The sequence below is a fragment of the Hemiscyllium ocellatum genome, chromosome 20 (assembly GCF_020745735.1).
Source record: "Hemiscyllium ocellatum isolate sHemOce1 chromosome 20, sHemOce1.pat.X.cur, whole genome shotgun sequence".
Taxonomy (NCBI): domain Eukaryota; kingdom Metazoa; phylum Chordata; class Chondrichthyes; order Orectolobiformes; family Hemiscylliidae; genus Hemiscyllium; species Hemiscyllium ocellatum.
This window is the reverse complement of record NC_083420.1, coordinates 24,079,870-24,102,012: the sequence shown is the minus strand read 5'-3', so window position 1 is coordinate 24,102,012 and position 22,143 is coordinate 24,079,870. Positions and strand designations below refer to the sequence as shown.

The following is a 22,143-nucleotide window of genomic DNA, read 5'->3' as shown; positions in this document are numbered from 1 at the left end:
CTCAGCTACCTTCTTTCCAGCCCAAGCCCCTTCCCATTTTCCTGTCCACCTCAAGGCTCCCAGCCTCATTCCTGACGAAGAGCTTTTGCCCAAAATGTCGATTTTCCTACTCCTCAGATGCTGCCTGACCTGCTGTGCTTTTCTAACACCACTCTAATCTTGACTCTAATCTGCAGTACCCACCTCTGCCTGACTCTATTTATTTGCCTATTCCAACATTGGAACATAAAACATTACATCACAATGCAGGTACTTCGGCTCCCAATGTTGCACTGACCTGTGGAACCAATCTGAAGCCTATCTATCCTACACTATTCCATTTTCATCCATATGTTTATCCAATGACCATTTAAATGCCCTTAAAGTTAGCGAGTCTAATACTGTTACAGGCAGTGGATTCCACGCCCCTACTAATCTCTGTATAAAGAAACTACTTCTGACATCTGTTGCTATATCAATCATGTCCCCTTATGCTAGCCATCACCATTAGAGAAAAAAGACTCTTACTGTCCACCCTATCTAACCCTCTGATTATCTTATATGTCTCAATTAAATCACCTCTTAACCTTCTTCTCTCTAACAAAAACAGGAAGTCCCTCAGCTTTTCCTCATAATACCTTCCCTCCGTACCAGGCAACATCCCAGTAAATCTCCTCTGAAATGTTTCCAAAGCTTCCACATCCTTCCTATAATGTGGTGACCAGAATTGTACGCAATAATCCAATTGCAGCCACACCAGAGTTTTGTACAGCTGCAGCATAACCTCGTGCCTCTGAAACTCAATCCCTCGACCAATAAAAGCTAACAGACTGTGTTAACAACCTATCGACCTGGGTGGCCACTTTTAGGGATCTATGTGCATGGACACTGAGCTCTCTCTGCTCATCTACACTACCAAGAATCTTATCATTAGCCCAGTACTCTTTATTCCTGTTGCTCCTTCCAAAGTGAATCACCCCACAATATTCTACATTAAACTCCATTTGCCACCTCTCAGCCCAGATCTGCAACTTACCTATGTCATTTTGTAACCTGCACATCCTTCAGCACTATCCACAACTCCACTGACCTTAGTGTCATCCGCAAATTTACTAACCCATCCTTCTATGCCCTCATCCAGGTCATTTATAAAAATGAACAAACAGCAGTGGCCCTAAAACAGATCCTTGCAGTACACCACTAGTAACTGAACTCCAGGATGAACATTTCCCATCAACCACCACCCTGTCTTCTTTCAGCTAGCCAATTTCTGATCCAAACCAATAAATCACCCTCAATCCCATGCCTCCATATTTCATGCAATAGCCTACTGTGGGGAACCTTATCCAAACACCTTACTGAAATCTATATATGCCACATCAACCACTTTACCCTCACCCACCTGTTTGGTCACCATCTCAAAGAACTCAATAAGGTTTGTGAGGCATGACTAGCCTTCAAAAAAACCATGTTGACTATTCCTAATCAACTTATTCCTCTCTAGATGATTATAAATCCTATCTCTTATAACCTTTTCCAACACTTTACCCACAACCGAAGTAAGGCTCACTGGTATATAATTACCAGGGTTTTCTCCACTCCCCTTCTTGAACAAAAAGACAACATTTGCTAACCTCCAGTCTTCTGGCACTATTCCTGTAGACAATGATGACATAAAGATCAAAGCCAAAGGCTCCACAATCTCCTCCCTGGCTTCCCAGAGAATCTTCAGATAAATCCCACCCAACCCAGGGGATTGCCTATTTTTCACTTTCCAGAATTGCTAACACTTCCTCCTTGTGAACCTCAATGCTGTCTAATCTAGTAGCTTGTATCTCAGTATTCTCCTCGACAACATTGTCTTTTTCCTGTGTGAAAATTGATGAAATATATGCATTTAGTGCATCCCCTATCTCCTCAGACTCCATGCACAACTTCCCACTATTATCCTTGATTGGCCCTTATCTTTCTCTAGTCATTCTTTTATTCCTGATATGCCAATAAAAAGCTCCAGGGTTTTCCTTGATCTATCTGCCAACAACTTCTCATGTCCCCTCCTGGCTCTTCTTAGCTCTCTCTTTAGGTCTTTCCTGGCTAACTTGTAACTCTGAAACACCCTAACTGAGCCTTCACATCTCATCCTAACAGAAGCTTTCCTCTTCCTCTTGATAAGTGATTCAACTTCTTTAATAAACCATGAATCCCTCGCTCGACCACTTCCTCCCTGTCTGACAGGTACATACTTATCAAGATTTGTAAGTGCCGGTGTTGGACTGGGGTGTACAAAGTTAAAGATCTCACAACACCAGGCTATAGTCCAGCAGGTTTATTTGGAAGCACTAGCTTTCAGAGCACTGCTCCTTCATCAGGAGGTTGTGGAGTATAGGATCGCATTGCTCTGAAAGCTAGTGCTTCTAAATAAACCTGATGGACTATAATCTGTTGTGTGATTTTACACTTATCAAGGACATGCAGTAGCTATTCCTCGAATAAGCTCCACATTTCAATTGTGCCCATCCCTTGCAGTTTCCTTCCCTATCCTATGCAATCTAAAACTTGCCTAATTGCATCATCATCGCCTTTCCCTCAGCAAGAATTCTTGTGCTGCAGTATATACACCTATCCTTCTTTATCACTAAAGTAAACATAACCGAATTGTGGTCACTATCACCAAAGTGCTCACTTACCTCCAAATGTAACACCTGGTCAGGTTCATTACCCAGTACCAAATCCAATGTGACCTCGTCCCTTGTTAGCCTGTCTACATACTGTGTCAGGAAACCCTCCTGTACACATTGGACAAAAACTGATCCATCTAAAGTACTTGAACTATAGTATTTCAAGTCAATATTTGGAAAGTTAAAGTCTCCCATAACAACTACATTGTTACTCTCGCTCCTATCTAGAATTACCTTTGCTATCCTTTCCTCTACTTCTCTGGAACTATTCTGAGGCCTATAGAAAACTTACAACAGGGTGACCTCTCCTTTCCTGTTTCTAACCTCTGCCTATACTACCTCAATAGATGGGTCCTCAAAATCCTTTCTGCCACTGTATTGCTGTCCTCGAGTAACAGTGTCATACCTCCCCCTCTTTTACCACTTCCTCTGTTTTTACTGAAACATCTAAATCCCAGACCTGTAACAACCATTCCTGTCCCTGCTCTATCCACGTCTCCGAAATGGCCACAACATCAAAGTCCCAGGTACCTATCCATGCTGCAGTTTCACCCACCTTATTCATCACCTGCTCATTGTACTCGAGCAAGTAGTGAGCTACTATCTTGAGCTGCTTCAGTTCTTGGGGTGTATACAAGTGCTGTTAAGAAGGAAGTTCCAGGACTTTGACTAAGCCACACTGAAGGAAAGACCTTAGAGTTCCAAATCAGGATGGCGTGACTCAGATGCAACCTGAGCTAATGCTGTTCCAGCACTTTATCATAAGTATTTCTATCAATCATTACAGCTGAGGCTTAAAAGATGGAGAGTGACCAATATATTGACTTATATATAGAGATCTGTTAGAATTTACCTGTGTCCAATAGCTAATTACCAGAATTTGTGTTAGCATCAGTTATTGGCCAGATCAATGAAAGTAGAAACTATAGCAGACTTATTAGTTACATCCCATTAGAGTAGCAGATGGATGTTGGCCAGGGCAATGGATGTATCCAAGCACCATCACTTACTTATTTGATTGTCTAGGTCATCCTGTTCATAGTCATAGAGATGTACAGCATGGAAACAGACCCTTCGGTTCAACTCATCCATGCCAACCAGATACCCCAACCCAATCTAGTCCCACCTGCCAGCACCTGGCCCATATCCCTCCAAACCCTTCCTATTCATATATCCATCCAGATGCCTTTTAAATGTTGCAATTGTACTAGCCCCCCATCACTTCCTCTGGCAGCTCATTCCATACACATACCACCCTCTGCGTGAAATAGTTGCCCCTTAGGTCTCTTTTATTCCTTCCCCTCTCACCCTAAACCTATTCCCTCTAGTTCTGGACTCCCCCACCGCACGGAAAAGACTTTGTCTTTTTATCTTCTCCATGCCCTTCATGATTTTAGAAATCTCTGTAAGGTCTCTCAGTAATATTAGCTGCTTTTATGTGAGGTCTGAAAGGAAATCACTACATATATGTCCCAGGAATCATGTGATATAACTCACAATGAAACAGTTCAAAAAATATCAGGAAATAAAGCCCAAAACTCTCAGCACAGCTGGATGGATAAGGTCTACAGAGGCCAAACATCATTACCTGCATCTGCAGGAAATCAAGAATCTATTCTATAATTACAATAGTGATTACACTGTTGCTTTCTGTATAATCAAAGGTGCATTTAGGCATTCAACTTGAGCCTGAATCATGAAGAATTATTTAACTGCACTTAAAAGACTTTCTAACACACTACACATTGATTGTACCTCAAATCTAAGCCTACCATGAAAGGAAAACTAATTATTGTTTCTGTAGCCTGCATCCAATTCAAAATGATACTTTAAGAACTTAAATGATTGCTGATTGCAGGTGCATTAATTTGGCACTGTTTAAAATATCTTTACATTACTATAAACAAGGTTTAACTTAATAACTGGGTTTGCAGTAAAATACAGGGAAAATCAGCATAACTGTATATAATTAAAATATGGTTTAGAAGTTTTCATTTATATTCAGGGATGTTATATGTTTGGAAGTAATGTTAAGTCATGTAGTAACTACTTGGTACATGATACTTAGCTATGCATTGTTTGCTCACCACATATAGTTGTTGTATATTGCTGTAAATTTGTCCTCAATAAATTACAAATTACTATCCTGGTGAAATTAAATACATTGAAGCAATCTATGTTCTGTGGATTGTCGAAGTTATAGAGATGTACAGCATGGAAACAGACCCTTCAGTCCAACCCGTCCATGCCGACCAGATATCCCAACCCAATCTAGTCCCACCTGCCAACACCTGGGCCATATCCCTCCAAACCCTACCTATTCATATACCCATTTAAATGCCTCTTAAATGTTGCAATTGTACTAGCCTCTACCACTTCCTCTGGCAGCTCAACCCATACCCGTACCACCCTCTGTGTGAAAAAGTTGCCCCTTAGGTTTCTTTTATATCTTTCCCATCTCACCCTCAATCTATGTTCAGATTGTTATGATGGCTTAATATTTAATGATTTTTGTGGAATTTAGTTTGAAGGATTGTAAAAGTCTGAATTTTCTTTTAAAGAGAACAATGAAGGAATCTTTCTCGAGCAAGGGATTTCTTGTCAGTCACAAATCTTGTGATAACTGTTTGTTTACTGCAGAACCCCTGCCTAGATACAGCATATGAGTGACAGATTGCAGCTTCTGCTTTGGAGATGGTTTGGAGTTTTTATTTGGTGACCAGTGTGGGGAAAGAAAGAGCCCAACCCTCCAATTACTGAACAACCTCTGCTTGTGGGTCCAAAGTGGTACCTCGACCCTAGTCCAGTCTGAATCCTGAAATTTAACCTGAAGACCATCAGAAGAATCCTCAATACTGTATTTCCCAATGAAATAGATTGTGGACACATTGCTTGTGATTAGTAACATCCATTTTTATGCATCAAATGTTGGACTGACAACTTCCTGAACATTCCACACCTTATCCTTTTTTTGCCTCCAAAACCTAAGATTTCTTGGCCAAAAGTATTTTGTTTTGTCACCCACAATGAATCTTTGCAGAGAGAATTCTGTTTTCCTTTTGTTTGTTTGTGTATGAGTGTGTTTGTGTGTAAAACATTTTTATACATTTTTAAAACATTTTCACATTACAACTTAACTGTGATAATTAGTTTTGCATCATTATCATTGAATAAGTTTTGATTATTATAAATCAATGATTTTGTGTTAACTGAGGAAACCTAGTTGATGGATCTTTTAGTTTTAAATCTATTACATAGAAAGCACATGATAGGCCATATTGGGAACCAGGTAAAACAATTAAATTCATGTTGTAACACATGGACTGGTGGGTGTAGAGAAAGACTGTGCACTTATCCAAAAAATTTGGTCATAACATAGCATCAAATTTATTTCTAAGGTGCAATTTCTAAATCTTCAGTTAAAAATATAAATTTACATATTGATGAACAGCATTGCAGAGTCTTATTATTTTAAATTTCTGAGTGCCTCCACTTAATAAATTAATCAGTCCTTCTCCCTGTACTATTTTCCTTTGACATTCACTTTTTTTTAAATGCTGCATTTGTACATGATGCCATGTCACACTTTCATGGCTTAATGTCACCAATAACTGTTAAGGATATTGAGCCAGAGAGGGTACAGCACAGATTCCTGAGGATACTGCCTGGTGTGAGGAAATGCAAGGAGAGAAAACTTTAAAACTCTGCAGCAGAAAGTGATGAAGTGGATTAGATAAAAAGAATTTACAGTGATTAGGGGTGTAGGATAAGGGGACATCAGTATAAAATTAAATTTAAGACAGAAACCAGGAGAAATATCTTCACGCAGGATATTTAAGACTGGAATGCAACAACAAAAACACATTATTGGGAAAGAGCAAAAAGTGATACTAATTGTCTTTTAAAGACCTGGCAGATAGATAATGGTCTGCAAGTCCTCCTTCCAAGGCCTTGACCCTCTCCTATTATTTACAAGCTGTTCAGGAATATCATCAGAAAACACATCAACGTGCACTGTTGGCACCCAGTTCAACCTCATCACCACCTCTTATGACTGCTCCACTGTTATTAAATTAACAAACTGTCCAAAATCTAAAATTGGAGGAGCAGAAATATCGCCCAACTAAACATTGGGAAGATTTAAGTCATGTCTTCAGTCCCTACTTCCAGCTCCATTCCCTAATTATCAACTGCATTCCTTTCGTTATTGTTTGCCACTTTGATGTGATATTTAATCCTGAGTTGAGCTCTGTCCACACATCTGCACCATCATGAAAACAGTCAATTTTTTCCCTCCATAACATTACCCTGTGTGACATCATCTCAGTATTTGCTGACAAAACCCTCTTCTCTGCTTTGGTTATCTAAAGACATGACTATTCTGATGCCACATTCTACCTGGTAAGCTCAAAGTCATCCAAAATTGCTGTCCATGTCCTAATTCGTGCCAAATGTCATTCACCATAATCTTAATGAGTAATGATCTGTAGTGTTTGCTGGCTCAAAAACATCTTGATTTTAAAATTCTGATCTGTTGCCTCACGCTTCCTAACATCTGTAATCTTCCCCAACCCCACCATCTGTGCTCCTCCAACTCTGGCCTCTTGAACAACCAATTTTAATCACTTCATCTATCATTGCCAGCTGCAATTTTGAAGATAGAATGACATTGGAGACAGTCCAAAAGACATTTGAATTGAATTGGATTGAATTGAATTTATTGTCATATGTACCGAGGCACAGTGAAAAGCTTTGTCTTGCTAGCAATACAGGCAGATCACAGAGTTAAGTAGCATAGATAGTAAATAATAGCTGAACAGTGGCAAAAGCAAAACACAGGTACAGGTGGAAAGTCATAGAGATGTACAGCATGGAAACAGACCTTTCGGCCCAACTCATTCATGCCGACCAGATATCCCAACCCAATCTAGTCCCACCTGCCAGCACCCAGCTCATATCCCTCCAAACCCTGCCTATTTATATATCCATCCAGATGCCTTTTAAATGTTGCAATTGCACTAGCCTCCATCACTTCCTCTGGCAGCTCATTCCATACACATACCACCCTCTGCATGAAAAAGTTGCCCCTTAGGTCTCTTTTATATCTTTCCCCTCTCACCCTAAACCTATGCCCTCTAATTCTGGATTCCCCCACCCCAGGGAAAAGACTTTGTCTTTTTATCCTATCCATGCCCCTCATGATTTTGTAAACCTCTATAAGGTCATTCCTCAGCCTCTCCCTATAGCTCAAATCCTCCAACCTTGGCAATATCCGTGTAAATCTTTTCTGAAACATTTTAAGTTTCATAACATCTTTCCGATAGGAAGGAGACCAGAATTGCACGAAATATTCCAACAGAGGCCTAACCAATGTCCTGTACAGCCGCAACATGACCTCCCAACTCCTGTACTCAATACTCTGACCAACAAAAGAAAGCATACCAAACGCCTTCTTCACTATCCTATTTACCTGCAACTCCACTTTCAAGGAGCTATGAAGGTGCACGCCAAGGTCTCTTTGTTCAGCAACATTCCCTAGGACCTTACCATTAAGTGTATAAGTCCTGCTAAGATTTGCTTTCCCAAAATGCGGCAGCTTGCATTTATCTGAATTAAACTCCATCTGCCACTTCTCAGCCCATTGGCCCATCTGGTCCAGATCCTGTTGTAATCTGAGGTAACCTTCTTCGCTGTCCATTGCACCTCCAATTTAGGTGTCATCTGCAAATTTACTAACTGTACCTCTTATGCTCGCATCCAAATCGTTTATGTAAATGACCAAAAATAGATGTTAATGTTTTGTGAGTCCATTCACAAACAACAGTATTCTAACAAAAGTAGGGTAGATACTCTTGCAAAACTGGCTGATGTGTATGTTTGGGCTTCTGTACCTTCTCCCCGATGGTAGAGGTTTTAGATAAACATCGCCAGAGTGGGATGGATCTTTAAGAATGCTTGACAGCAGGCCTGGTAGCTGGATTATATGGATGGGAGGTTGGCCGTTGTGACTGCCCAGACCGAGTTCACCACCCTCTGTAACCGTCTCTGATCTTGAATGGTACAGTTACCATACCAGGTAGTGACACATCCAGACAGAATGCTCCCTGGCACACCTACAAAAGTTGGCAAGGGCATTCGCCGTCGTGCCAAATTTCCTCAGCTGCCTGAAGATGTTTTTGGACCTTTGTAACCAGTGCATCCACATGAAGAGTCCAAGAAAACTTTGTTGTGGATGACCACTCCCAGGAGCTTGACGCTCTCCACTCGTTCCACCTCTGTGTAGGGGGGCATGAGAGAAACTGATTTATGCAGAGAGTTTGAGTACATTGGGTTTGTATTCATTGGAGTTAAAAAGAATGAGGAGATCTAATTGAAACATAAGTTCTTAGGGGCCTGACAGGGTAAATGTAGAGAGGTAGTTTTCCCTTGTGGGAGAGTCTTGGACCAAAGGGGATAATTTCAGAGGAGGGAACTTGGACAGAAACTTGGAACAATTTCTTCCCTTAGAGAGTAGTGAATCTATGGAATTGTTTATTGTAGAAGTTGAGCTGTTAAATATTTTTAAGACTGAGGTTGACAGATTTTTAATCTGCAAGGAAATCAAAGATTGTGGGGAAAAAAAGCAGGAAGGTGATTTTGAGGATTATCAAAAATCATTTCAATGAGCGGCAGAGCACACGCAGCGGGATGCGTGCTTACTTCAGCTCCTCTATGTTATGGTCTCATGGGCTTGCAAAGTTCTGAAGTTTGGAATTACCCCTCTCCAAACCCTACCGCCTCTCTTTCGTCTTTCAACCCATTCCTTAATCTCTTTGGTCATGTTATTGGCCGTCTGACCTAATGTTTCCCCGCCGGGTGCACTATTAAATATTTGATACTCTTGAGAAACGCTGTGAGATATTAATGCCACATAAACACAATTTGTTGTTTAAAAGTTCTAGAGGGAAAAGAGATCACGCGCAAAACAGACCAATGATTGGGGACTGCAGTTTACTCCAATGCTGGAAGATTCAATGACTAGATTGCCCACCGGTTGCTATTTGCAGAGCTTTACCGAGAGGGGACTTTTGTAATGGTATATGTAAGGGTGGGTGGGGCTGAAGTAGCGGAAATGAGAGCTGGTGGGTGATTTCCGTTTCCGAGAGTGTTGGAAGGTGTGTGCCTGTGTGTGGTGAGGATGGGAAGGTGTGCGCAATGCGGAGCCCCGAGTCCTGGCTGATTGACAGCTTTCAGGGACTTGGTTGTAAACGGAGCGGGGCGACCTTTCTCCAAGCAGTCATAACGCCAAGTAAATGAGCAGCAGACCATTCTGCGCCCATCATTGCGAGAGAAAGAGGAAAAAAAAAGGTCAATTGAACATCTGAGGGCTGCTCCATCGGCTTCACTGCCTGTGGAGGGGAGCTTTTGGGGAGGTGAGGTTTTGGTTTGTGTTGGGCAGGGGTGTGTCCTCGTTTCAATGGTTCATACAAGGTGCATGAGCTCAGGTGCTCCATGCCTGTTGCACTGAGTCACTGCCACCCTGCCCACTTCGGGATCACAACACTGCGTTTCTGTGCAAGTCCAAGTGCCCAGCTCTTAAGCTGGATGTGTTTGTCACAGAGTTAGACTGTATTCAGCAGGCGTAATCCGTGCATTGTATTCATTGGCGCATGTGTCGTTGTGCGATGTTGTCCTCTTCCATCCTTCATGTGAAAGTGGCATTGTTGTTTTTAATTTTTAAGAGCCAAATGGCTGCCCATTTAAATGACCAGATGTGACAGTGATGTAATTTGCTTTTCGCTATCTCATTCTGTTGGAAAGCTATCATTGTACTGGGAGAACGGGGACACTGTTCTCCCGCCTTCCCTGTAAGACTGAAATATAAAGTAGCTGACTGATTACACTGTAGCTGTGCAGAGAGGGCTCCTCCCTGGTGTCCTGCTTACATTTTAATGGTGGCTGACATTAAGACAGAAAATAATGGCAGGCTAATGTTTCGGAGCATACAAATTAGACTGAAGTTCAGCAGCCCAGGGCAACTTTGGTGTTTCGATTGACTTCATTTTCTACCTTGGTAGGAATTCCTGTGTTGATAGGTATGATTTCATTGTCTGTTATACAAAAATACCTGTCAAATGATCTAACAATAATAACTTTCATTTGTATAGTGCCTTTAATGTGATTTCCCCCAAGATGCTGCCTAAGAAGTGGTATAAAGCGAACACTAAGATATGTAACATAGGCTCAGTCAAAGAGAGAATCTTTGAGTGTCTTAAAGGTGAAGGCAGGTTTGGGGTCAGGCAGCTGAAGGCATAGCCATAAACGGCAGGGTGATTAAATTCAGCGATGCTTTAAAAGGTCAGGATTAAAGAAGCACAGATCTTTGAAGGAAATACTTAGAGGGGATGGGAGGAGGTCATAGAGGGATTTGAAAACAAAGTTGAGAATTTTTAAGTTGCAATGTTGGTTAACTAAGCCTCAGAGTTAGCACACACCTGGGGTAATGGATGGACAGGATTAGGTGTGAGTATGCACTTGGGCATTGGACTTTTTCACTTCCATCCTCTGTTTGAATCACTTTGTGAGCTTTTTATTGTTCCCTTATTATATTTATGACAGCCAGTTGAAAGAGGACAGCAGAAAGCTTTACGCAGTCTGAGATTGATTCACTATTATAAAGGTCTCTGAAATAATACTGTAACCCGTTGTTAGTGTCCAGGATCTCTTTAGATCTTTGCATGAGCACATCTAATTATTCCATTGATCTATCCTTAACCTTAATTCATTCTACGTCTACCCCTTTGCAGAATTTTTTCAGATCTTGTTTTGAGTTTGCACCCTGATTTGTAGCTTTATTTAATTTAGGAATGTTGATCTGTTGTGGAGTTACGTGCACAATTGCTGGACTTTTTCTGTTCTAGTTAGGATTTCAAGCTGCTCAAGTGTGGCTTGTCTTAGGATAGGTAAATGCTGAACAAATGACACTGTCACACAGAAAAACTATTTGTTATTGTTGCAGTGGGAATGTCTCTTGTGTTTTGGTTTTATATTTAAAAATGGAAAGATTCACTTTAAGTGGTGTGTGAAATGTCATACCGATTGAGTGAAAGTAACATTTGACTGATTCCTGGCCCCTTAATCAAAGGTCAGCGTCTTCCGAATTTGAACAGGATTCTGAGCTATTAGCATTCTTGTTGAAGGGAGGGAGATCTGAGTTTGTGTCTCTCTGCTGGGTTGCTCTGGGGTACAGTTCCTTGAATGCTATCTTTATTCCAGAAGCTCATCTGAGCACTGCTTTTGCTTCCACCCTGTGCAGTGTTGTTTGTTCTGAGATGGCCTAGCTTTCTATTCCGTCTCATTGCTACAAATCCATGTGGACTGCAGCAGTTCAAGAAGAACAGTCACCTTCTGCTTCTCAGGGCAACTAAGGATGGGGTCATAAAAACCAGACTTGCCACTGGACTTCCCAGAATGATTCAAGCAAAACTAAAGTAAAATACATCTTATAATTCCTCTGGATAAGTGAGCCATTACAGAGTCAGCTTTGGGATTGAGATTTGAACCTTAAACTCGACCCTCATTTTTGAAGGCACAATATTCATAACCAAGAGGGGAGGTATTGCATTTTGGTAATATAAACAAGGACACAACTTGTACAATTAATGATAGGGCCCTTGGTAGTGTTTTAGAACAGAAGGATCTAGGAGTTCAGGTACATAATTCTTGGAAATTTGTGTTACGGGTGATAGGTAAGATGCCTTTAGCACGCTTGCCTTCATTGCTAAGACCTTTGTAGGAGTTAGGCTGTTATGCTGAGATTCTACAGGATGTTGATAGGACTTCTTCTGCAGTACTGCATGCAGTTCTGGTTGCCCTGTTATAGGCAGGATAATACCCTGGAGAGGGTTCACAAAAGGTTTACTAGAATGTTGCCAGGAATGGAGGGTTTGAGATATAATACTGTAATTGACTGGAAAGGCTGGGAATTTTACTTTTCTGGAGCATGGGAGATTCAGTGATGACCTTCTAGAGGTTTATAAAATCATAAGGGGCATTGATAAGGGTATTTTCCTTAGAGTGGGAGAGTTCAAAACTTTGGGTGGATATTTTTATGGAGAAAGATTTAAAAGACATGAGGGGAAACTTTTTTTTAAACAGAGTGGTTAGTGTGTAGAATGAATTTCCAGAGAAAGCGGTGGAGGCAGGTACACGTTTAAAAGACATTTGGATACGTTTGTGAATAGGATAGGTTTGGAGTGATAGGGGCCAAGTACAGGCAGGTGGACTAGTTCAGTTTGGGAATATGGTTGATGTGGACTGGCTGGACCAAAGGGATCATTTCCACACTGTATGACTCTATGATAGCTCCTATTTTATGCTTCAAGTGGAATGATAATACATTGTTGACTGTGACTTGGTGGGCAACTGTTTTGGCTTGAGTGAAGAGGATGAAAGATCAAGTCCCACCCCAGCAATTAGTCCAACATTTTACTGCCTTTTGTTTGTGGTGTTGGCTGTTAGAAGCTAGTAATGCAGGATTATTTCTGTATTTAAGAGCTGTTCCATGGCCACATCTAAAACTGTCATTCTAAAGCAGTATCTCTCTGTGGTCCATGAGGATGCTTCAGTTAATCCGGTTTTAGTCTAAAATGTAAATCACTGACATACAACGCTGCAGCTGAGGCTATCAGAGAAAAGACAGAACCATCATCTCTGTTCATACCATCACACAAACTGGCTCCTGTGTGCCTGGTAGGAATCATAAGCATGGTCAATAAGAAAATTAGCTTCCACTTTTTTATTGTTATAATGTATAGCTGCACAATAAGATTCTCCAATATTTTGGGACTGAAAATATAGAACAGCAACCTAAAGAACACAGGCTGACATCAGACTGGACTTTTCCAGTCTGACACTAGACATCACCTCATTGATGTCTCATTAAAACCAACATAATTCTTTCTGGTAAAAATACAGATGGAGTAGGACCAGTGGGTGGTCAATGGCCCTACTCGGATGGTTTATGGACAAGGAAATTTTGGAAATACTGCTCTTGAAGCAATACATTGTAGTTGGGAGACTACAATTCTTTGACCTTTTGCTATTGCAACCCTTTGATAAATTACTGCCTGATATTTGAACAGTGCCCACGTATTAGTCAGGTAGTGCTGCCAGTAACAGCATTGTTGTGGGATTTAAGCATCTCCAGTTGAGAATTTTCCTTGTCTGAGTCTTTCATTTCTTGTGGGCATTGCAGGCTTTCATTGGCCATCCCTAATTGCACTTGAGAAATTGGCAATCTGTCACCTGGAACTGCTATAATCCCCAGTCGTCTTCCAGGGATTCTTAAGTGGATTTGATGTGATTGTGTTCTGAAAGTGCACATCATCCTTTTTGAAGCTCATAATAACTCATTTCTTTTTCCTAATACGTGCCTAACTCTCAGAAGATAATGTCACCGAGTACAAGCTAAATGTCCTGATTTTTGTTGAGGTAGGTGACTAAAATAATGTAGGTGAAAGTGAGGACTGCAGATGCTGGAGATTAGAGTCGAGTGCGTGCTGCTGGAAAAGCGACAGCAGGTCAGGCAGCATCTGTAGAGAGACATGGGGTTAACATTTTAGACTGGTTTTGTCAGAACTGGCCAGTTTTGAAAAGCAGATGCAAATTGGATCTCGCAGCACTTTAAATCTCATGGAAGTAAAAGGAGAGAAAAGGGGCACCGACGTGTATTCAGCACTTTTCATGACCTTCAGACTTTCCAAAATACCTGCAGAACATGAAACATTGTTCAAGTTTATTCACTAATGTAGGAAGGAGCAGTTGACTTGAGCACAGCACGTTCCCACAAACAGCAGTGTGATAATGAGCAGGTAATCTGTATTCAGTGGTATTAGTTGAGGGATAAATATTCATTTGAGGAATGTGATGATAATTTATATTGTACCGTGAGGTCTTGTTTCAGTGTTTTATCTGAATCAATCCACCCACCCCTACACCCCCACCCCCCACCCACACAATCATCCCTTACTTTGCTGCACTTGGATCAATTATTTTTTTTCAAGTTTCTAGAGTGGGACTCGAGCTGATGAATTTATTATGCTGAGTGGAGAGTGCTGCAAAGACATTCGGCTTTGTATTAGCAGAATAATGGTGTGTGAGACAGTAGGCAGTGTTCCAGAGAGTCATAAAGGGCCAGTTGTACTATAGGATTGAGATAAGTTGGCTAGCTCTGTGTCCTCTAATGTTTGAATAATGTCACAGGATGATCTGTCTTTTTAATCTAATGATTTTTTTTCCCTCTTTTTTTTTTAATTTGACAGGGCTGCTTTTGGGAGATGGATGAAATGGAACCATTCACTGAGGATACTGGGAACCACTTGGAATGTGAGGACTACATGTTTGTCGAATCAGAACATTCTGGCAAAGTTCTGGAAGGGCTCAACAGCCTGCGACTGAACAATGCTTTCTGTGATGTCATTCTGTGTTGCGATGGTCAGGAATTCCCATGTCATCGCATTGTGCTTGCCTCCTTCAGTTCCTACTTTAGGGCCATGTTTTCCACAGATCTGGTCGAGTCTCGGCAGGAGCGGGTGGCGATAAATGGTGTCGAGCCGCAGATGGTGGGATTGCTGGTGGTCTATGCCTACACAGCCCGTGTGCTCATTACGAGAGCCAATGTCCAGGCCCTGCTAGCGGCTGCCAACCTTTTAGACATCATGTCGGTGCGGGAAGCTTGCTGCAAATTCATGGAGCGGCAAATGGATGAAACAAACTGTGTGGGCATCCACTGCTTCGCTGAGGCCCACTCCTGTGTAGAGCTGCAGACCAAGAGTATGAACTACATCTTGCAGCATTTCACTGTGGTTCACAAGCAGGAGGAGTTCCTCTCCCTCTCGACAGAGAATCTCATTGAAATCATCTCTAGTGATGACCTGAATGTCCCCTCTGAGGAAATGGTCTTTGAGGCAGTTATGCTCTGGTTGGAAAGGGATCATTCAAGAAAACTGAATTTTGAGAAGGTAAGATGTGTTCTTTGAATTCCACTGTCTTCATAGTGTTGGAGTTCAAGGGGTTTGTTAGAGACAGCAGTTAATGGGGAGTTTGATAGTTCAAAACAAGATTAAGTGGAAAGGATTTGTGACAGAGAAGGAGAAATGTATTTTCCCAACATGGAGGTGAGGAAGTTAATACCACTCTTGGGCCACTATGCTGCCCCAGGAACATTAGCTGGGTTTCTGGATTAATAGTCCAGTGATAATTCCACTGGGCCATTGCCTCCCCAATTGTTTGTATAATTTGATGGAGTATATGGTAATTAAATGTAGAATGGTACAGCAGATAGAGGACATTTAACTGTACAAATTTGTACCAGCTCTTTTCAAATCGAAATCCAGCAAATTGGACTTTGCTGATGTCTGTGGCTTTCTCTCCTGCAAAGACTCTTGAACTATTTGTTGATGAACCGCCCCAAAAGCAGGGGCAGCTCTATCATCTCCCTAGTTCTGTTTTTATTTTAATTTCCTCATGATATCACATTCACCCAATTCCTATTTTGGACGGTTACAAATGTAAATCAGTCCCCCCATTGGTAGCCTTGCTTTCTCCTGCTGAGCGTCTCTCACTATCTCTCTTTCCAGTTTTGAAGATACTACTTCTCCATATTTCTGACCATCCTCCATGTCACTTATCCTGAAACTCTCTGCCAAAAATGTCATTCTTATGAAGGACTGTGTGATTTTGTTTTTGCAGTGTTGAAAGGTGCTACATAAATGCAGGTTGTTTTAAATATGTTATAAACATGGATCAAGTCACCTGAAGTGAATTGATCCGCTTTTTTTTTGAGCCTTGCTGAGCAGCAAAACTTTTCAAAGCCGGGGCATGTTTCTTATGACTGACTGATTGATAATATACTTCCTGACATCTCAGCAAGTATGTCAGCACTTGGATAGCGAAACAATCCTGAATGTTCATTATTGTTGGTACAATTTCATGATTCTCTTCACTTACTTATGTTTTGAGGAAAGACATTCTGGCTATTGAGGGAGTGCAGCGTAGGTTCACGAGGTCAATTCCTGGAATGGAGGGATTACCTTACACTGAAAGACTGAAGCAACTGGGCTTGTATACCCTGGAGTTTAGAAGACTGAGAGGGGATCTGATTGAGACATATAAGATTATGAAAGGATTGGACACTGGCAGCAGGAAACGTGTTTCCGCTGATGGGTGAGTGCCGAACCAGAGGACACAGCTTAAAAATACGAGGTAGACCATTTAGGACAGCGATGAGGAGAAATTTCTTCACCCAGAGAGTGGTGGCTGTGTGGAATGCTCTGCCCCAGAGGGCAGTGGAGGCCCAGTCTCTGGATTCATTTAAGAAAGAGTTGGATAGACCTCTCAAGGATAGTGGAATCAAGGGTTATGGAGATAAGGCAGGAAGCGGATACTGATTAGGAATGATCAGCCATGATCATATCGAAGGGCTGAATGGCCTACTCCTGCACCTATTGTCTATTTTCTTTCTGTCCTTGCATTACTTTCCTTTACGAAAAAGTGCTTCAGTGGGGAGAATGATTTGTTACTGTGTACTCTCTCAATCCCTGAAGGTGATGAGTTGGCAACAGTGTTTGGTGTTGCTGGAGGCTTGTCACCAATGGAGAATCCATGGCAATTTTCAGGTGTTTTGGAATTGAAGTAGAGGGCATAGGCTTAGGGGGAGAGGGGAAAGATATAAAAGGGACCTAAGCTGCAACTTTTTCATGCAGAAGGTGGTGCATGTATGGAATGAGCTGCCAGAGGAATGGTGGAGGCTGGTACAAGTACAGCATTTAAAGGGGAGCTGGATGGGTATATGAATAGGAAGGGTTTAGAGGGATTGGGCCAAATGCTGGCAAATGGGATTAGATTAGGATATCTGGTTGTCATGGATGAGTTGGATCGAATGGTCTGTTTCCGTGCTGTACATGTCTATGACTCTGTGGCAATCCAATTATTATTCACTCATCAATCCCCAATTCTAAATGGAATCTGCCAGTCTGATATTTCCACTTGTGGCTTGGAAACCCCTTTGCTCTGTTGCAGCAGAGTTCAACTGATTTGACCACATCCTGACTAACAGTGAGTAGGGTCACCAAGTCAATGATTGACATAGCACAGGAAGCTTTGAGCTGCTTAATGCATTCCTGGAATGCAGATGTCCCTCACTAGATCAGCATTTATTGCCCCTGAGAAGATGATGGTGAGCTGTTGTCTTCCAGAATTACCACATGATGCTGGCTCACTCACAGGGCTAATGGGAGAAAGTTCCAGAATTTTGGCCCAGTGACAGTGAAAGAATAGAAATATATTTCTAAATCAGGATGGTGAGGGGCTTGGAAGGGAACTTGTAGTATCTGCTGTCCTCTTCCTTCTCGTTGGTAGAGATCATAGGTTTGGAAGGTGCTGACTAAGGAGCCTCTGAGTTACTGCAGTGTACCTTGTAGATAGTACATACTGCTCCTACTGAGATTAGTGGTGAATGTTGAAGATGTCTGTACCTGAGTAAGTTCAGAGAAAATTTATTCGATCTACTGCCTGCAACTGGGACTGGGAGAAGTCGGTGCATTTTGGCAAAGGTTTGTTTTGGTTATATAGGAATCTTTTTTAAAAAAAAAAATTTTAATTTAAAATTCTTTCAGATTTTAGAGCACATCCGCCTGCCTTTAATTAGTCCTTATTACATCCATGACACCGTAGAGTCGTTGAAAGTCATCCAGGAGTCTCTTCCTTGTCAGCGGTTGATTTCTGAAGCAAAGGACTACCTCTTGTTGCAGGACAGACGTGGGGAACTTCAGAGCTCTCGGACCCGCCCTCGCAGATCAACAGGTGAGTGCTACAGCAGCCTGGCTTTCAGTGCTGCGATTTGACTCCTGTTTCTACAAGAGCCTAGGATGTCTTCGAGCTCGTCACCACTGGTCACTGCATGTTTGCAAATGTTTTGCTGTTGCAAGGTAGAGAGTGAGGCAGCTAAGTTGCACACAGCAAGCTGTCCCAAGCCCCACTGTGGTAACGCTTAGATAATGTATTTTTGTGATGTACTCTGAGGGATATGTACTGTCCAGGACACTGTGGAGAACTCCTCTGCTGTTCCAAACAATGCCAGGTTTTTTTTTTTAAACACTCACCTGAGTGAGGTAGTTGTTGGGTTAATTCTAAAGGAAATCAGCACTCCATTTGAATTGTTGGCCTGGGTGACAAATTTGAGCAGAATCCACAACCATCTGTCTCAGAGGCTATATTTAGAAATGAAACTAAATGTGACTCCCAATTGGATTACGGTGAACTGATCATGTTATCAGTCAACATCTCATTAATGCCAACAAAGTAATACATACTTCTGATGAAGCAGCTAATTGATAGCTAAGTTCAGTTGAATTCACAAGAATTAGGAGCAGGAGTTCGGCCACCAACTCTCCAGAGAAAACAGCCCCAGCCTATTCACACTCTCCTTGTAGCTCAAACCCTGCAACCCTGGCAACATCCTTGTAAATCTGTTTTGCACCCTTTGAAGTTTCACAACATCCTTCCTATAACAGGGAGACCAGAATTGCATGCAATATTCCAACAGTGGCCTAACCAGTGTCCTGTACAGGTGCAACATGACCTCCCAACTCCTGTACTCAATGAAATGACCAATAAAGGAAAGCATACCAAACGCCGCCTTCACTATCCTATCTACCTGCAATTCCACTTTCAAGGAACTATGAACCTGCACTCCAAGGTCTTTGTTCAGCATCGCTTTCCAGGACCTTCCCATTAAATGTATAAGTCTTGCCCTGATTTGCCTTACCAAAATGCAGCAATTTATCTAAATCAAACTGTCATTTGCAACTCTTTGGCTCATTGGCCCATCTGATCAAGATCCTATTGTACACTGGCGTAACTTTCTTCTCTGTCCACTACACTGCCTATTTTTGTATCATCTGCAAACTTACTAACTATACCTCCTATGTTCACATTCCAAATCATTTATATAAATGGCAAAAAGCATTGGATCCAAAGTCGGTCCTTGTGGCACATCATGGTCACAGGTCTCCAGTCCGAAAGTAACCCTCCACCACCCACCACCCCCTGTCTTCTCCCTTCGAGCCAATTCTCTATCCAAATGATGAGTTCTCCCTGTATTCCATGTGATCTAACCTTGCTAACCAGTCTACCGTGAGGAACCTTTGTTGGAATGCCTTGCTAAAGTCCATATAGATCACATCCACCGCTCTGCCCTTATCGATCCTCTTTGTTATTACTTCAAAACACAATCCATTTGTGAGACGTGATTTCCCACGCACAAAGCCATGTTGACTATACCTAATCAGTCCTTGCCTTTCCAAATACATGCAAATCCTCTCTCTCAGGATTCCATCCAACAACTTGCCCACTGCTGATGTCAGGCTCACTGGTCTATAGTTCCCTGACTTTTCCTTACCACCTTTCTTAAACAGTGCCACCACATTAGCTAAGCTCCAGTCTTCCAGCACCTCCTCTGTTGACTACCGATGATATAAACATCTTAGCAAGGGGCCCAACAATCATTTTCCTAGCTTTTCATAGAGTTCTAGGATGCACCTGATCAAGTCCTGGGGATTTATCCATCTTTGTTTTAACACATCCAGCACCACCACCTCTGTACTATGGACATTTTTCAAGATGTTGCTATTTATTTCCCACATTCTATATCTTCCATATCCTCCTTTATAGTAAACTCTGATGCAAAATACTTGTTTAGTAGTTCCACACATAGGTGGACTTACTGATCTTTTAAGGGGCCCTTTTCTTTCCCTACTTACCCTTTTGTCTTTAATATATTTATAGAATCCCTTCAGTTTCTCAACCCTATTTGCCAAAGCTGTCTCATGTCCCCTTTTTTGTCTCTCCGCCACCCCCCCAGCCGCCCTGATTTCTCTCTTCGATATACTCCTACTGCCCTAATCCTCTTCTGAGGATTCACTCGACCTTTGTGTATACCTGATATATACTTCCTCCTTATTCTTAACCAAAACCTCAGTTTCTCTAGTTATCCAGCATTCCATACACCTACCAGCCTTGTCCTTCACCCTAACAGGAACATACTTATCACATTTTTGAAAGCTTCCTATTTTCTAGCTGTCCCTTTACCTGCGAACACCCAACCACTCCTTCCTGTAAAATGGATGATTTAATGTTTTCCTACATTGTACTCTATTGTCTAGACCTTTCTGAAATTTCAGTTCGTCTTGTATATTCAGGTCCCAGCTAATCACATCTCTATTATAATAATACTCGTTTACTATTATTTATGCTATTACTTCATCCTTCTCATTATGAATGCAATTTATATTTGGGTAAAGAGTCTTTTATATCTGTCCGACCCACTGTTCCCTTCTCTAACTCTTGCTAGTGTAGAGTTTTACTTGTGCACTCTTTGTCCGTATGCACAAAGAAATCCAATCTACTGCATTATTGGCCCAACAGCCTAGTCTCGATCATTAGCGGCTGTGGATCTTCTACATTCTCCCAAGGGATAGGTGGGACATCCAAAAGATGGCTGCTGCAGTGTTTCAGCTGTCACTCAGTACTGCACTGAGTTCTGGACTAGAATCTGTTTCTGTTTCAGGAAGTGGGCTCTGAACCTCCTGTCTCAAAGGTGGCATTGTTACCTGCGTATGCATTCTGACACTGGTATATTATAAATAGAAACAATGGGAGTGTGTTTTACCATACTGAGGTGAAGGGTGGAACATTGTGAGCAGATTTAAGTTACTGACTTTTAGTTTTGTCCCCTTCAATCTTTTCTTTCTCTCTAACTTTCTCCTTTTTATCTAAACTTCTTTATTGCTACTTTTATTTTGAGATAGCTCAATTCTGGTGCAACAGCTTGTGTGGAAAAATGGAACTTGCTTGACTGAATCATGCCACTCCCTCTGAGGGGACATAGTCCAATGGAAATTATGGCTTCTCTTGAGGGAAAGTGCAACTTGAGACCCCAACACCAAGATAAAATTGTATGCTTCCAGGTATTGGTGCAAATTTTACAACGTGCTGTTCTTCAACTTATCAAATACAGAGCTGTGGTGAAAGTGCATCCAATTTATTGGATCCGTTTGTTTTAAAAACAAAGTATAAGGATCCAGCCCGGATGTATTTGGCAGCACTGTCTGGAACAATATAGGAGATTGTCTTTCAACCACGTATGTGGACCTCTGCCTAGTTTTATGGGTTGGACTATGCTCCTCAGTGTGGGCAGAGGATTGTTGACACTGTCAGCTGTTGACGAACAATGCTAGTATTCATTGCTCTCTCTTTTTCTCTCTCCACAACTCCTCTGTTTTGATTATTTGTGTAAACAGATAAACCTCAGTAAAGGGGAATAAAAGCAGTTGTGGCTCACTCATCTAAGGCATAAGGTTGTGCATTTCAAGTTCCATTCCTCAGAATTTAGTGCACAAACTAATCTGACAGTTGGTGCAGTATTTAGGGAATACTGCAGTATCGG

General features: G+C 41.7%; 1 protein-coding gene across 5 annotated transcripts in view; it reads left to right on the top strand.

Annotated features, from left to right (window-relative positions):
• Nucleotides 1–22,143, top strand: part of si:ch211-256e16.3 (kelch-like protein 3) — a 45,097-nt gene that overhangs the window by 1,519 nt on the left and 21,435 nt on the right. For 2 of the 5 annotated variants that reach the window (XM_060840614.1, XM_060840610.1), the window contains exons 1-3: nucleotides 9,810–10,069; nucleotides 14,960–15,658; nucleotides 18,314–18,500. In XM_060840614.1, the coding sequence (XP_060696597.1) occupies nucleotides 14,975–15,658; nucleotides 18,314–18,500 (871 nt within the window). In that variant the 5' untranslated portion in view covers nucleotides 9,810–10,069; nucleotides 14,960–14,974. Of the gene's footprint in view, nucleotides 1–9,809; nucleotides 10,070–14,959; nucleotides 15,659–18,313; nucleotides 18,501–22,143 lie in introns of those variants that run through there. The other 3 variants (XM_060840613.1, XM_060840611.1, XM_060840612.1) reach the window with 3 other exon arrangements.